Source organism: Aquila chrysaetos, chromosome 5 (genome assembly GCF_900496995.4).
Source record: "Aquila chrysaetos chrysaetos chromosome 5, bAquChr1.4, whole genome shotgun sequence".
Lineage (NCBI taxonomy): Eukaryota > Metazoa > Chordata > Aves > Accipitriformes > Accipitridae > Aquila > Aquila chrysaetos.
Window position 1 is genome coordinate 44,005,135 of NC_044008.1, and position 17,255 is coordinate 44,022,389.

Genomic DNA, 17,255 nt, shown 5'->3' on the forward strand with positions numbered 1-17,255 from the left:
TTTTTTTTTTTTTAACAAGCCTGTGGAAACTTGTTCACTTTGCCTGCCTTCTGCCTCCCAAAGCCATAGCAATAACAGATTGCTGATACACCAGGATCATCCACAAAACCATCAGTTATGGACAGGAGATGATACAGCAATGATTATATCATCTCTTTGCAACCAACGAAGAGGTCTGTGCTGAAAGCACAGCATAGTGCACTTGATGCAAAAGAGAATAGGGATAGCAAAGATTTTAGCATTTTAAGTCTTCTTAAATATAAATGTAGTATTCATTTAAATGACTGGTTTTACTGCATTTTTATGTATGCTTATTTCATGAGCAGTAGTTAAAGTCACGGAATAATATCAAGAAAATTATCCAGGGGAATGTTTTTGTTCTCTCGGTACTTTCTTGTTCAATGCATGCTGGCAAACAGACATGCTGGTGCTGCTCTACTACCTGGTGATGATAAGAGCCTCTTTATGGTCTCTCCATGCAGATGATTGACATGCTTTACTTTGTGGTCATCATGCTTGTGGTTCTGATGAGTTTTGGAGTAGCCCGCCAAGCTATCCTGCACCCAGATGAGGAGCCTTCTTGGAGACTAGCTCGCAACATCTTCTATATGCCCTACTGGATGATTTATGGAGAGGTGTTCGCAGACCAGATAGACCGTAAGAGTAGAATTCATAGTAAGAGTCTGTTTCCTGTTTCTGAGGCAGATGATCAGATCCAAATTAATGATTGTTTTTAATTTGGAAGTAGTGTTTTGTCTTTGTGATTATATTGTTGTTGTTTTCTTGTGACAGACTCCAGAGAGACTGAACAGTTTCCTGTTCCCCACCTGCATGTTCTGTCTCTCAGTTTATATTCAAATTCAGTTAACACTGAGAGTGATATAGTCTGGAATACTCTCCTGTCCAAGCATATAACTGTATTAAGTGTTTTGTTTACTTGCAGGGATCAACAGAGATCATTCTGAAATGTTCTTTAGAACCAATGTTTTACTGATAGTCAATTCCAACAGAAGAAGAAAAAAATAAACACCATGGACAGGAGATGAAAATACACATATACTTTCATCTCCAACTCACAGCACAGGCAATGAGCTAATACATTTTTACTCTCATTGATACATCTATCTACTTTCCAGAAATGTTTCCATTTCATAAATCACTCATGTTCTTCTTTTCTACACCTGTAGAAAAAACAAAACAAAAACCAGAAATTCTGCTTGATTAGCTTTGGGTGTAGAAACAGCCTTTGTTATATAAAAGCTGCACAGTTTAAAAAAATAACTGTCAGTATTTTAGAGGAGATGGAAACTGTCATGTTACTGCTAGTTTTGTGTTAATATTTGAAATTTGTACAGTCAAACATGCAGCTGGCCTCTTCTAGTGTGTATCACATAGTTTGCACTTATTTCAGATAAAGTGGCTATTTCAGCATTGCGTATGTGTTATTTCAACCATCTGCATATATTGACAAGTAGTAAAGTGGAAGACTGGAGAAACTGTGAGGTCTTAAGTTCAAAAACCATGAAGATCCATCATGAGAAATCTTTATACCAAATGTCATTAAAGTGTACTTTAATTGCTTAGGAAGGAATAAAATGTCATTAGTCTGTGTCGTGGTTTAACCCCAGCCAGCAACTAAGCACCACACAGCTGCTTGCTCATTTCCCCCCCGCCCGGTGGGACTGGGGAGAGAATCGGAAAAAAAAAAAAGTTAAACTCGTGGGTTGAGATAAGAACAGTTTAATAGGACAGAAAGGAAGAAACTAATAATGATAATAATAATGACAATAATAATAATAATAGAATTGGAATATACAAGTGATGCACAATGCTATTGGTCACCACCCACTGACTGACACCCAGTTAGTCCCTGAGCAGTGATTCCTCCCAGCCACACTACCCCCAGTTTATATACTAGACGTGACATCACACAGTATGGAATATCCCTTTGGCCAGTTTGGGTCAGCTGCCCTGGCTGTGTCCCCTCCCAGCTTCTTGTGCCCCTCCAGCCTTCTTGCTGGCTGGGCATGAGAAGCTGAAAAATCCTTGACTTGGTATAAACATTACTTAGCAACAACTGAAAACATGAGCATGTTATCAACATTCTTCTCATACTAAATCCAAAACATAGCATTATACCAGCTACTAGAAAGAAAATTAACTCTATCCCAGATGAAAGCAGGACAGTCTGTTTCTGAACAGTGTACACTGTTCCAAAGATCATATCATCTCTGTTTTCCTTACGAATGCTTGTCTCATTAATGTAATTTATGATACAGTAAATTACTCTTGACTAATAAAAGGTCAAGCTAGCCATTTGTTGTCTGTTATTGCAGTTTCAGTGCACATGTGAGCCAGGATAAGCTCAGGATCTCTCAAGTGGGTTAATTCTCCCATGGGGAGGAATAGACTGTAACAGGGTATCCCTTACCTTTGTGGCTTATAATGTGCATTTAAATCCTACTTCATTTTGAACAAAGAATGTTTGCCAATGTAGACAGTTTGATTTCTTTATAAATCAAAACTCATACCTTACCAACAATACTGATCTCTTTAGTGTAAGTGGTGTCCCAGACTTCTCTCATGCTTGCAGTCATTTCTCAGTTATATACTCAGCATCCTTTGAATTAGAAATCTTTCTTCAGCAGTGCAAAAGATTTTGGGGGAAAAAAGCTCAGGCTTTCCAGTTACACAAGTTCAGTCCAGCTACTTGCTCCACTAACCTTCCCAGGTCAGAAGCTTTGCTGTGTCAGTAGCTTAAACGTAAGCTAACTTGGAAATGTGTGGTTTTTTTGTTGTTTTAATATTGAAATAAAAGTGGCTATACAAGGAGTTCTACTGGTATAACTAGACTGCATTACAATTATTCTGTAAATTTCTTATGTCTAGAAGTCTATGGACTGACTTCTGAAGTTCTTTTTGCTTTCAATAAGAAATTTTCACACTGATCTTTCCGTGGTTCTCTGTAAACACACCACAAAAGCAACCTCAGAGTCACTGGGGAGTGATTGCTATGGGCAGTCTAACCTGACACTGTGGCAAGTGCTTATGTGTAGTTTTGCCAAGGCCCATGAGTGTAAACAATTTATGGAAAAAATATTACATCAAATTTTCCACCTGAAAGAAGGTAGTTGGACTTTTGTCAATAGCTTCACTGAGGATAGGATGTCACCTAAAGGTGAAGATGACAAATCACAGAATTGCTGAGGTTGGAAGGCACCTATGGAGATCATCTAGTTGAACTTCCCTGCTCAAAGCAGGGTAAATTAGATCAGGTTACTCAGGGACTGTCCAGTCAGGTTTTTAATATCTTGAAGGATGAAGACCGTGCAGTCTCTCCGGACAACCTGGTTTAAATGGAATTTCCCATGCTTCTATCTTTGCCCACTGCCTCTTCTCCTTTCACTGGGTACCACTGAGAAGAGTCTGGCTCTGTCATCTTTACTCCCACCCACCATCAGGTATTGATAACATTGGCAAGATCTCCCTTGACCCTTTTCTTTTCCAGGCTAGATTATCCCAGCTCTCTCAGCCTTCCGTCATTTGTCAGATGCTCCAATCACCTTAATAATCTTTGTGGCCCTTTACTGGAGTCTTTCCAGTATGTCCATGTTTGATTTCTATGGGGTAGCCCAGAAGCAGACACACAAATCCAGATGTGGTTTCACCTGAGCTGAGTAGAGGTGAATAATTACCTCCCTTAACTTGCTGGTAGCACTTTTCCTAATGCAACCCAGGATGCTTTTGTCTGGTTCACTCCATTTAAAAGACGTCCATGAGCAAGAAGTTAGTGGCATCTAGTACTTAACAGCAACATAGTCTTAAACAATAGAGAAACCTGAGTTTCTTTCAATAGTGTGATTTTTCTTAACAGTCACCATTTAGGGGTTGGCAAGCAAGTATCCATACTGGTAGTCAAAATGGGCTTTAATGATACTGTACACAGTAATAACATCAATATCATGACTATTAACAGAAACGTAGCTATTCAATAGAAACAGCTGGCAGACTCAAAGCCAGGGTGGTTCCTAAAAAAAAAAAAAAAAAAGGAGAAAAAAAAAGGAGGAAATGTTTCCATAATAGCTAAAAGAATGATTTTGTGTGATAATTTTGAGTTGTTTTGTGTTTGTGGTGACTGCCAGTTTTGTTGACTTGCCTGAGATACCATGTATATTTAAATGATCATCTGCCAGAAGCATTTTGTGATTTATTATTAATATCATGAATTCACTGCCATATGTAACATTTAGGGAAAACAACATGAAAAGGAAATTGCAGAATGCAATGCATTTTTAACAAAGATGTTTCTAAGCATATGTCTCTACTGTTCTGACATTTGACTTGCTTACCTTTTCTTGGTGGCAAAACTGTATTTTCAGTCATCTTTTTTGTGGTTTTTTTTCTGTATTATTCTGTTTTCTTTCTTTCTTTCCTGCCTCCTTTTATATTTCGTTCCTTTGGAATGCTGTTCAGTCTATGCCATGGAAATTAATCGTAAGTCTCCTGTAGAGAGCTGACTATCTCATTTAGCTGAATATGTTCATTAATCTTTTTCTTCACTAGATACTAGCATTTTAATTATAGGGCTTATCCAATATTCAGGTGTGAATCTTGTTTTTCTACTGTAATAGTTTTATTTGAAAAGAAACAGAGAAAAAATACTTTATTTTAATACAGATTGCAGGTCAGAAGTTTTAATTGAGCTTATGTAGTTGCTGTGACTTGTCTCTAGTACATTGACAGTAAAATAATCCTTTTTAAAAATTATGATGCATGAGTGTCCTGGTATAATTAATTCCTTTTGATTACTTACATACAATGTTAGTGTTTCTTTGGCAGTACTTTCATTGGTCCATGTGACTAATATTATGATTTGCTTGACTTTCCTGTTATACTTTTCTTATGATAAACGGGAAGAATGTAGGTCTGATGTTTGAAAAGCAAGTAAAATATATTTTATTAATCATAGTCTAAATATCTCTTTCAGTCCACAGTAAATAAGATTAGTCTGTTTTCAAATAATTTGAAGTATTTTTCAGGTGAGGTTGAAACATCGGGGGTTTTGCATAATGCTTAAAAAAATGGTTTGTCTATTCACATAAACTAAATCTGTAATGAACTCATTGTCAAACTTAGTATTTACTAAGATTTCAGCTAAAGAATCTGTGGTTGATAAACACTTTACCTGCTACTAAATGGTTCCAAAAGTTAGCCTTGTATTTGAAATAAGATACATTGGCACTGCACTTAAAGACAGAACAAACTTGCTGCATTTACCCAACTCTAAGGTAGCTCTTACCCCAAGACAACCTATGTATTCTTAGGATTACTTCAGGCAATTTTTTTATATCAAATTGATCAATATTCTCAATTTTTGTCTCATTCTCACCAGTCTATTTTGCTGTTACTATATAATTTTCATTTTATCTCTTTGGTTTAAAATTTTATCTAGAATTTAGAATTATTGTGAAAAATAAGGGAAACAGAAATTGGCCTGAAAGTGGCGGCAGGGCCACCTGCTGGCAACATTAACAGCCCCAGACAGGACAAGTAATAGTCTAGGGTCCATCTAGGGAGTCCAGTCTAGGGCAAAATGAGACAGGGCCAGAGACAGAAGAAGGGTCCATCCAGGGGACAAACACAGGTCCAAGGTCCATCCAGGAGGCAGGGCTGAGACCTGCACACCTGACATAGCTCAGGCAGGAACAGGTATGCATAGACGGCGGAGGCATAGATTCCAGGTGAAGCTGGTCAGGATCATTAAGGCCTCTTTAGTACACTCAGGGTCCCCAATAAAGGTTTAATTTATGCTCAGCAATCTGGGACCACTAAATAAATCCTTGTATATCTTTGGCAAGGTATGCACAGAAGTTTGGTTGGAGAAATTTTTTTTAATTCCACTATTAATACGTATATATGCACATTAAGATCTTGTCCTAGACTATTACGATGAGAAAAAGAAAATCCATATGAATTTGAAGAGAAAGCCACACTGTACACAGTAAACTTGGAGCTACCTTTCTGTTCACTATTATGGGGAATTATTTTTGTATGCTGTAGTTAGAAGCAGAATTTGAAGTAGAAATTATACATACTTGCTACTGGAAATAAACCGATAAAATTTGTTTAGCTTGACAAATTTTATGTATGTGTCATCATTAAATAAATGTGAATAGTGTTTTTAAGTATCGGGCAATTTATGAAAAATAACTTTCATGTTTTTTCTTCAGCTCCTTGTGGGGACAATCTTTACGATGATGATGGTAAACGCCTCCCTCCATGTATACCAGGGGCCTGGCTCACTCCTGCTATTATGGCCTGTTACCTCTTGGTAGCAAATATCCTGTTGGTAAACCTGCTGATTGCTGTCTTCAAGTATGTAAATGATCATGCAGTATCTTTACTTTCTTATTGCCGAGATAAAAGTTTCTTTGGGAGCCCATCAACTGATTTTGCAAGGGTTTGCATTCGTACTCAGAATCTAATTAGTCTATGAACATGACTGGCAAATACTTGGAATAGTGTATATACTGGGAAAGAGTGGAGGAAAGGTTGTTTCGAATTTGCCAGCAGTTGCAGTAATGCATACGAGAGAAGCTGGCTACTTGCAATTACCATTTGGTGGATAGTGACAGGCCTCAAGACTGCTCTGGAAAGGTCAAAAATAGAATCCATGAAACCTGCTACATACATGATGGAAGCCCATGTAACTACTAGCAAACATGATTCTGTGATAGAACTGCAGGATGAAAATCTGAACATCAAAAGCAGGAGGCATTTCTGCTATTGATACATCGTCTGGCTGCTTTTTCTTTCTTCTTCTTGTTTTGCTTTTCATTTAGACAAAGAAATTAGGGCCTTGCAGAGTTCTTGTATGACCCAGAAAAGGAGTCTATATTGCCTTGAACCAAGAGAAAGGACGGCTACATGTTGCCAAGATCTGTGGCCAGTCCAAGCAATGTGCACTATGCATATTCTTAACGTTATTCCACAAATCTATATTTAGAATTCTCTGGAGTAAAACTAAATAAGTTTCTGCTGCTTATTCTTTCTACCCACGGTTATGTTGCATGCTTTTCCTGTCATGAGCTAGGGATTGAACAAAACAAAACAAAAGTTGAAATAACTACTTGTTAGTAAGACTTTCTGAACACACCACCTGAGAAAAGCAGGTGATCCATTTTTGATGCCCATAAACATGTAGCGTGGAAGGAAGGCTACTTGTTGGCCTAAGTAGCTGATGTCGCAACCACAAAAATAGTTCATCGTGTGCCCAGAAATCTACAGCTCACAAAGCCTGTCTTTCATTTGATGTATGTAGCTTAAAAGGTCATGAATTTTGACGTGCTCAAATGCCAGTCACATCGCTAGGGGAAAGGCGAAGAATCTTACAATGGTAGCTATTATTGGCTGAAGGACCAAGGAATCAGCAGTTTGGGAAGTAGGTCATTCTGTTAACTCCTGCCACCCCAGCATGGTTGCAAGGGAGTGAGATCTAGCTGGGGAATTCCTGCTATGCAGGAGACACAGAATGAAGGCAGATTGTCATTCATCATTGGTAAATAATCTCATGTATACTTAGCCAAAAGAAACCAAAAGCTATGTGAACTCAAGAATTCTCTGATTTCAAAGAGATATTTTAACTGGTTTTCTGACTGTAGATACTCTAAAGCACAGAAAGTTAGAAAAGAAGTGGACAGAAAATACAAAAAAGGAAGTGCCAATACCATCATCATCGTTGTCGGAGTGAGCTGTCTGAGCATACTTTAAAATAGCTTGAAAAGCTTTATCTAAGACAGAACATAAAGTCTGCTTTCTCTTAGTTCGTATTTCATAACCTTGACTATTGTTATCTCTGGATTGAATACTATCACTTATACTCCTTCATATCCACTGAATCACAAAATAAAACATCTTTATAACACACCTTATTTTGGTGTAGAAATGATGAGGCCATGGCTTCCAAGAACAAATTCCTTTACAAGAATATGTACCATGTTTTTGAGTCAGAAGTTTGAGTGAATAAAGTTTGAATTTAGGACATCTTGTAAAACTTGAAAAGTCTTCTATGTAGGTCAAGCTGATTAGCATATTAAAGGCAAACTATGTGAAGCTTCTGGGTTTAGCATACAAAATACCTTTCATGGATTTAATACTTTGTGTAATATCAAATACTGGCATGTGTTAAAAGAAATACTTTATAACCAAGCCCCAAAATACCAATTATGTGATTCATAAATTGTGCAAGTTTCTTTTCACTAACACCTACAACACTTTATACAGTAGGAGCAAATAGTCTAAGGTGGTGCATAAGGGATGCAGAGCACCTTCTGCTTTGCTGTCCTCAAAAGGAGTAGTGAAATCATGAGTTCAAGTTAATCATCAGTTCAGCAAGTTCAGCAGCATCAACAAAGAGCTGAACCAAGCAAGTCATGTGGCCTCATGTTGTTATTTAGCTGCTGCTTTTTTCAACATAGTACTTGCTCAATGATAAGTAAACTTAGGGGCTTAATAGAAACTGTACCTATGTTCCCTTTCAGCAATACCTTCTTCGAGGTAAAATCAATATCCAACCAAGTCTGGAAGTTTCAGCGGTACCAGCTGATCATGACATTCCATGACAGACCTGTCCTCCCACCGCCAATGATTATCTTCAGCCACATCTACATAATCATCAAGCGAATCTGCTGTCGCTGCAAGAAGGGTGAAGGAGACCAGGATGAGCGTGACAGGGGACTGAGTATGCAAGAAATCTTCTCTAAATTGAACTCTTTGCACCATATTAGCAGAAAGCAGCAGCTTTTCCAATGCTGAACTACTTTGTTCCCATTGACGGTCAAGTGTATTTGCAGAAGACAGTATGGGACAAAATTTATATCAAGTTAACAGCTCTTGAGCTCTGTGGGCTCCTGAGAATATGCAATGGTGTGCTGCTAATGAAGACTTTCTTTAACGTGCTTTCTTTAAAACAGTGAAATGACATCTACTTAATCCAGTTTTACCAAGTTCTAGTGAAGTCCATATGTTGGGAAGGGCAAATAGGAAACTGAGAAGAAGGGATCACAGTTTCCAATGTCATCTGTAGTGTCACCTCTGATTGTGAGCAATCTGTGTCTAAGAGTATCCCCACTTTCATTTCTCCATGTTAGAGATTTATCTGTCATTTCACAGGGGAACTGTGAGGATTCTTCTCCTAACATAGTCTGTAATTGTTGATTATTATTTTCATTATATGCCTCATTGAAATAATCAGATGCTTACAATTATCCCTGTATTTCTACATTTCACAGGAAACATCTTTCTGCACAATATGCTTCTGAGTTAAAAAAGGGAAAAAAGTAAATGTAATACACCCTCCAAATACAAAGAGACAAATTCAAATAAAGGATTAAATGTTCTGAAGAGCTTGTATTTCCCTTGGATTTTCCTTACATGATTATAAATTTTTGAAGCTCTTATCCAAAGAATGTCTAGAAAACAATCTGTTATATTAGATTATCTGTTGCCTATAACTGGCATCCTTTTAAGAACAATATTTGAATGAAGGAACAGTCAAACTGGCAGAGATTGCCCTAGTCTTTATCTTGTAAAATCTAGTCAGTTTGTTCAATGCGTAGCTCTGCTGTTAAAAAGTGCAAAGGTCATTGAGAAATATAGCCCCCACTGGATGGTCATAAAAGGAGATGATAGTCATAATGTATTACATTGCCTTCACGGCTGTGGCCATCTTTGGCTAAGTGCTCATTCCCTATTTACAAAATCATCTGTTCATTTAGTGCAAGAGTAGAATCTGCAGTATCCATATGTCCAAAATAATCTGCTAAATTGGATTTAAATTGACTGCCAGAACTTCAGAAAAAGGAAACTCATATTGTGTTCTTCTGTTTTGCACAGAGTTATTTCTGAATGATGAAGAGCTAAAAAAACTGTATGAATTTGAAGAGCAGTGTGTAGAAGAATACTTCCAGGAAAAAGAGGATGAACAGCAGTCATCTAATGATGAACGCATCAGAGTTACCTCTGAAAGGTACCTATTATAAGAAAAAAACCACACCACTTATCTGGAACAATATTTGCCTTTTTGTGTCTTCATTATAACTAAAGCTGAGTTAAAGTACAAAAGATTTAGATCTTGAAGAAAACCACCACCAATTCAGAAGCTGATCTGAATCCTGAGTAAATATCTGTGCAGGTGCATCTCTCACAAGAGCAAGCTTTTTCTTGTTCCTACTGGTATGTCACTAAGGCTGCTGGTTTGGGAAGCTTTGGTGTAAGAACACTTTTGTTCATAGTGAATTTTTTCCCTCTCACCCATCTGAAGATCACAGTTATGCTTTTTATCCATTTGAGCAGATTACTACTTGGTGACCTTCCAACAGCTCATCCAACCATGAGAAACATGTTGGAGCTTAATGACAAAAGCACTCACGATTCTTCCCTTAGACCTACGGTTTACACCAGGGTCCAGCACTCAAAACTGCTGAATTTTAATCTCTGCCACAGATTCTCTTGGAAGCTTTGAACAAGGCATTTAGCTTTTCAGTATGAACTTCCCCATTTAAAAGACAGGGGATATTCATATGTAAATCATTAAGCTATTCTGAGGACTAGGTAATGTTTGCATATTGCTGTGTAAGCACACAGTGATAATGGCAGCAGCACTTTTTTACCAGGTCACTTAGCAGGACTGTTCCCAAAGGCTCTGCCTATTCTGTTACTAGTTCTAAGCAAGCGAAAGGATGGGGTCTTCTGTCACTTCCTTGAAATGATGAAAAATTTGCCCTGTAAGGAAAATGATACACAGTTTAAACACTCTCTCACCTTAATCTACCTCACAGTATTCTGATGATGAACTACTCCATCTACTCCCTCTCTCTCTCTCTCCCCCCCTCACCCCCCGCCCCCCCATTTCTTTTGAAGTAGCTCTGTGAGCCATATAATTCTTTAATGGATAAACATTTTTCTCTTGAAGGAAGGCCATGAATATCTTGCATTATTATATGTGAAGTTTGAGAATAGAGAAGTAAATGAAATCTGCTACATGTATTTGCGTAGTTTCTATCACACTATTTATCCATAGCAATTTGTCAAAATCCTAGGTATTGTGGCAGAGAACAAAGCAGGGCTGATAAGCCTCACTGGTTCACTATGGTCTATGGCCACAAAGCAGATTTGCATATTTCTCATGGCTTCTTGCTCCAGATGCTTCGTCACCTTTTGTGTGCGAGAGCAAAAGAATGTTAATTTAATTTCCACAGTTGATTTACTAGTGTATGATCTCTAAGTCACATTCTAATGCATTATTTTTATATGCATTCTTCTGGTACCATCACTTCCATTATGATATAAATGATAAAAGAAAATGGGGAAAAAGTATTATTTTAATTGAACTAGACAGTAATTCCACTCCCTTCAGCTGATACATAATTGAAAGGTATTTCAAGAGTGAAAGTAATCCGCTACGCACCAGCATTATGTTCTCTCTCACACAGCTACAAAACCTGTTTTACAACATGCGTTGATGCTATTTTAAGTCATCCTGTGAGCATGTCATTAGAAAGTATTTTTCATATAGTTAATTGATGCTTCACAGTGAAAGGACAACTGAATGTGAAGTGGGTGGCACACTCAGAAATGTTAATAGTAGGCTGTCCCTAAGGGCTGCAACTCTTTGTACTCTCCTGACGTGTAAATAAGGGCAAAGTTCAAACAGCCCTCTAATATGGTGTATGGAAAGCATAGATAACAGGAAAATGCATGTGCTTTTGATGCTACACATAGGAAAAAAGAATGAGGCATGATACATAGCACAAAATTCTGCCTTATGAAGAAATCAGTAGCTGGGTGCCTATAACAGGTTACTGCACCGTTCCCCGGCTTCTGTTCTATGCTTCCTCTTTTATACCCAACAGAGTTGAAAATATGTCTATGAGGCTAGAAGAAGTGAATGAAAGAGAACATTTTATGAAAGCTTCTCTTCAAACAGTCGACCTTCGACTCTCTCAATTGGAAGAACTATCTGGTCGGATGGTGAATGCTCTTGAGAAGCTGGCAGGTATTGACAAATCTGAGCTGACATATACACGTTCACGGGCTTCGTCTGAGTGTGATGCTGCATATCTCCTAAGGCAAAGCAGCGTTAACAGCTCTGATGGCTACAGCATGTACAGATACCATGTCGGTGGCGATGAGTTAACATATGATGACAGTACCACTCCTATGTCACCAGCCATGGGATTGCGTAAAAAAGCCCATTCTATTGGTACCAAAGAAGATGGAGCAGACCCAAGGATGCTGGTTCCAGAACACCACACCAATCTCCATTATACCTGTAGTGCTAATGCAGTCACCACAGCAGATTACAGTAAGTCTACATTAGAAATTGCACAGAATGTTTCCAGACCCCATTCTGGTTCAGGTGGTTTGGGGGATGAAAAGCAGGGGCTTTTCAAGAGTGATGGAATGGTTCCTCAAAGTATAAACCAGATGGATGCTGTTACAAACAGACAGTCAGTACCAAGATCGGATTTTCAGAACACTCAGTTAAAAGTAGAACGTACCAAGTTAGAAGCAACCATCTCTTATCCCTTGGACAAATCTAAAGCAATGCGCTATTTTCCTCCTGAAACATTCAGTGCTTGTCAGACCACTATGATGAAGTCAAGGAGCTTTATATTTGCACAGGGTGGGAAGCTGGTTGGAGGAGTTAACAACTGGACCACAGAGTATAGTACCATCATGGATCAGGTGTGCCCTTCTACAATTGAACAATGGGCCACAGAGTGGAAATACGAAGTTGAGCAGCAACTTTCTCAAGAACGTCCTCCAGAATACCCTGGTTTTATTTCTGAAGCAGAAATGCAAGCTGAGCAGAAACAGTTAGAGATGGACACAGATGATGACAGTAATGTTGCTGAAGCAGGTATGAGTGCCTCTTACACCTCTATGCCTGCCACTGTAAAGGCTGAGAAAGAGAATTTACTATCAGTAAAGCCAGAAAGGACTTCTGGGTTCCCATCAGTACGGTCAAAGAGTTTGCACAGCCATTCTCGGAAAGCCAAGTCTATAAAGGACAGATTAAACAGACCAGGACATGCCAGCAGCGTAACTAATTTGGTGGTAGCATTTGGCAGTGCAACAGAAGAACAGAAAGCTAGGCAAGAAAACGCATCCACAGAAACTGAATGTTAAAGTGGCTCATGGCCCCTGTTTTATCGACAGTCAAGAAAGCAGCATGACTAATTGAACAAATTATGGATTTTTAAATTAATTTCAAAAGAAGAATTTTGCATGTGTTTCTTTTAATTTTAAACTTAATATTTGTTCAGTTCTTAAATAAATGCTTGCTGGGTCAGGTGAAAGGGAGATGTTCTCTCAGGGGCAGATAAAAAGTAGGCACAGTCCACAGATGCCAACAGTATAGATCTTTCTTTGTTCCATTTTGACATCCCTCATAAGCTCATTTACTGACAAGCTCTTTATAAAAGCTCTTGAAAGAAGGACAATATTATGTAATAATTTAGAAAATGTTTTTTCTTCTTTTTTATCAGAAGACTTCTTAAACTGAACAAATTTTTAACCAGCCTTAGTTTTTGTCCTTACCTATGCAGCTGGTTTCTTTGTGGCCATTGTCTTTTTCAGATCAAACCAAAATTGTTGGAGGCAAGGAAAAATTATGCAGTCCCCTCTTTCACTTCCGATTTCATGCATGCTGCTTAGCTCCTCTTTCAGAAAGGCACAACATAGCAGTTATCATCCACTAAAATAGGTCTGAGTGGCAAAAGACAGTTGTGTTTGGAGAAACCTGACTTGGAAAGCCATGTGCAGACATATTCTTGACCTGTCCTTGAGCTTTAGTGACATAATCTTGCTTTCAGGATCATATCTGTCCCCACCCCAAAGCATGCTGACAGCCTTAAACTGTTGAAAAACAGTGATCATTGTTTCAAACTGTTTAGGGAGATTTTAAGTATATGAAGTATATAGAGTTTTTAATAATATGAGTCCAAGATCTGCATTAGTGTTTTGTATAAATGGGGATTACAACAGAAGTCCATGTAGAGTAAGAATCTGGCTTTTTTAAAATGCCTGCAGAGGAAAACCAAACCAAATCAAAACAGGAAAGGTGTTCTGATCGGGCAAGATCAAAATGTAGCCAATCTGTGTTTGAAGCAAATCTACTGTGACAAATTCATCTTTCATTTTGCAATTTCATTATGATGACACATGAGGAACAAGGAACAGTTTCTAGGAGTCAGTCTAAACAAAAAATAATTTTTCCAGGTGAGAATAGAAATTCCATACATTTTCTTGAGTAAATTTCAAAAACAAATGTCAAAGGGAAAAAAGGTCTCTACAGTGAAAGTGTTTTCTATCCCTTAACAACTAAGACTGGAAAGCCACATCTATAGCTACAGTTTCCCAGCATACTTGTCTCAACAGCAGCATTCTAAGTACTAGGTTTTGATAGTTTTCTTCATAATAGCATGATGTTATTTGCCTCATTCTTCTCTGTTACCTTTTAGGAATTTTGTTTTCCCAAATACTCAGCACCTCTCTTTGCAGGGGATGCATACCAGTAAACAGACAAAAAAGAAAACGAGTTAAAGGCATGTTACTTTTTCACAGAATACTGGTCAAAAGTTTATGCTTAAGTCATTAACCATCAGGACTTATTCATATACTATTTTGAAAAGACAGAATTTCTTTTTTTTCTCCCACCATCAGCTCCACAGTTTGTAGGTCTCAGTATCCCCCTTGATAATGCTGCTTACAGCATTTTGAAATGCAGAGATTGATGGAACACTCTACAAATGCATTGATGGCATCAGCTTTTTATTGTTTGTATTATATTTTCATACTCCATCCATACTTACACCTTGAAGTACTGTTACCACACTGAATTATCATGGTAACTGCATAGACATTTCTGAAAGTTCAGTCATCATTTACTATGGATTTTTGCTAGCTTGGTCTTGTTAGCAGGTTTACTGGTTTCACTGTTGTCAGAACAGTGTTGACATTTTGCTTTTCACGTGGGCTTCTCTTTTATTCAACTTTAGGGAACTTGACGTTTTGTAAAAACAGAATGACATTTGACATTTTTTCACTTCCATGTTTACTTCTGTGTTACCATTGTATGCAACTATATAGCCATTTTGTATGTGTGGTTAAAATAGCCTCCAATTTGCCAATGCCTTTTTATTGTTTGCCTGCACACTCACCAGAAAGTGATTCATTAACAAACACAAAGGGATGCAGCTTTTCAGCACTTTGCTAAACAAGCAGTATGCATTGTGGAAGAAAATACAGTGTGTTGCATACCTCTTGTTACGTTGTCTTTATAAAATGTGTGTTAAATCATGCTCTGTTTGACCAGTTATTTTCTTAGCATTTACATTACAAATTTATCAGACAGCGTGTAGATTTCAAACAAAAACATTTTACCTTCCTGTTTATTCCTTTGTGTAAAAATATCTATAAAGAAACACATGAAAAAGATGTGAAATTAATTCAGTATAACAAATTTTTCACTATAATGATATCAAAGCACTTCACTTACCTGTTTCTTCTTATGCAGTGCATGGGCTGAACATTTTCTAAGCGAAGTTTCTTCTTCAACATTTGCCAGTAATTTTCCATAAAGTTCTGTATACAGTGATGACCTTATAATGCCTGGATATTTTCTGTGCTCTTGCATAGCATGAACTGAAATGATAACCTCTCTGCCATTAAATGTGAAGTAACTACACTGGCTTTGGCAGAGTTATTTTAGACATACAGCCATTTTAATAAGATTTAAATATGGCTCTGTATGTGCATAGAAGACTGATAGTAGATTTGGAGCACACTAAACAGAACAAAGATCAACACATTTGCATGTCTGCCTACATGCTTTCTTGAATACTGGCTGAAAGGATGCAAGCACAGAATTTGCATTTCTGAAGAGGCATGTTTAATACTGCTTATGTGATGACTCCACAGCAGCATCACCGTGAATTCCATTTAGCATTTTTTATTATGTGCTTGACCTATACTGAACCAGGTCAAGTCTAAAGAGTATGTACTCTAAGGCTATGTCTACGCAGAGACATTACACTGAGGTTGAGGTTAAGTTTGTTCACCTTACAGTATCTTGCAATACAGACATTTCCCTCTCCCTCAAGGCAAATGTTTTAAACACAGTGACTAACTGTAATATTCACATAGGCAGGTTCTTAACGATACCAGCTGATTCCACAAATTACCCATTTTTACACTGCATCATTCTGGGACTAGCTTGACTTTGCTCTTGCAAGCCTCTCCTATTGCAGAGTCAGTCTTCCATTTTAGATGCTGGATTTCGATACCTGAGAACCAAGAAAGTCCATTTTCTATATTATTTAGTAATGAACTAAAGTAGCCATTGAAACCTTCCAACCATGGTTTCTCCATACTGCTTCTTTGGATGCTTTCCTAGGTTCTGGGCTTGACTATCATCTTTGGCAAAATGTATCTCTGTCCTTCCAAATAAAAATTAAAAGAATACAAGTATCTGTAAGGCCTTGCCAGAAAATGGAAAGATGAGGAGGGTGCATGACCAAAGATGTCAACAGGATCTTTTCATCTGCAAGATCCACAGGATTGTGCCCTGTTACAGATGTTCTGGGTAGTTAACCCACTGACACAAAGCCAGGTTGCTGCTGAGTGCTTGCTATGGAGGGGGTGAGTTTTCAGAGTGACAGCAGCACTTGGACACATTGCTGGGGTCCCGCCTAGTAGTGCCATTGCCAGCATACCACTTCTGCACCACTGTCCTGTCTGACTGGTCACTTCTAGTTGAACTAGTATTACACTCAAAAGCTTGTTACGAGCAAAAAGGAGACGCACCTTGTATCAGGAATTTATTGTTAGTGTAACAAATTTTAACAGTCCAATATATTAATTATTATTAGTCTAGATCTAATTACAAGAGAGGAGAGACAAGAGGAGAGGAGAGAAAAGAATACTACTATACTACTACAGGAAAAAAACCCCAGTAAGGTAAAATTGATATATGCACACTTCCTACTACCTACCCCTTTTTTTTTGATGTTATGCTCACACTTGCACTGATCCTCTGGGTCTAATGGTCAGTGGCTGCAATGGGGGTAGTGAGGAAATATGGCCAACTGTCAGCATCCCAGGTCCTTTGCTAGGATGAGCATGATGCTGATGATGTTGGTTCCTTTTTCCTTATTTTTTGCTTGCTTAGGGGCATTTTTGTTTCCTACCAA

General features: G+C 38.0%; 1 protein-coding gene across 11 annotated transcripts in view; it reads left to right on the forward strand.

Annotated features, from left to right (window-relative positions):
- Positions 1-17,255, forward strand: part of TRPM1 (transient receptor potential cation channel subfamily M member 1) — a 115,928-nt gene that overhangs the window by 97,890 nt on the left and 783 nt on the right. For 5 of the 11 annotated variants that reach the window (XM_030015211.1, XM_030015212.1, XM_030015215.1 and 2 more), the window contains 6 exons: positions 483-675; positions 4,474-4,494; positions 6,231-6,375; positions 8,541-8,740; positions 9,895-10,027; positions 11,913-16,704. In XM_030015211.1, the coding sequence (XP_029871071.1) occupies positions 483-675; positions 4,474-4,494; positions 6,231-6,375; positions 8,541-8,740; positions 9,895-10,027; positions 11,913-13,191 (1,971 nt within the window). In that variant the 3' untranslated portion in view covers positions 13,192-16,704. The remainder of the gene's footprint in view (positions 1-482; positions 676-4,473; positions 4,495-6,230; positions 6,376-8,540; positions 8,741-9,894; positions 10,028-11,912; positions 16,705-17,255) is intronic. The other 6 variants (XM_030015213.1, XM_041123846.1, XM_030015214.1 and 3 more) reach the window with 3 other exon arrangements.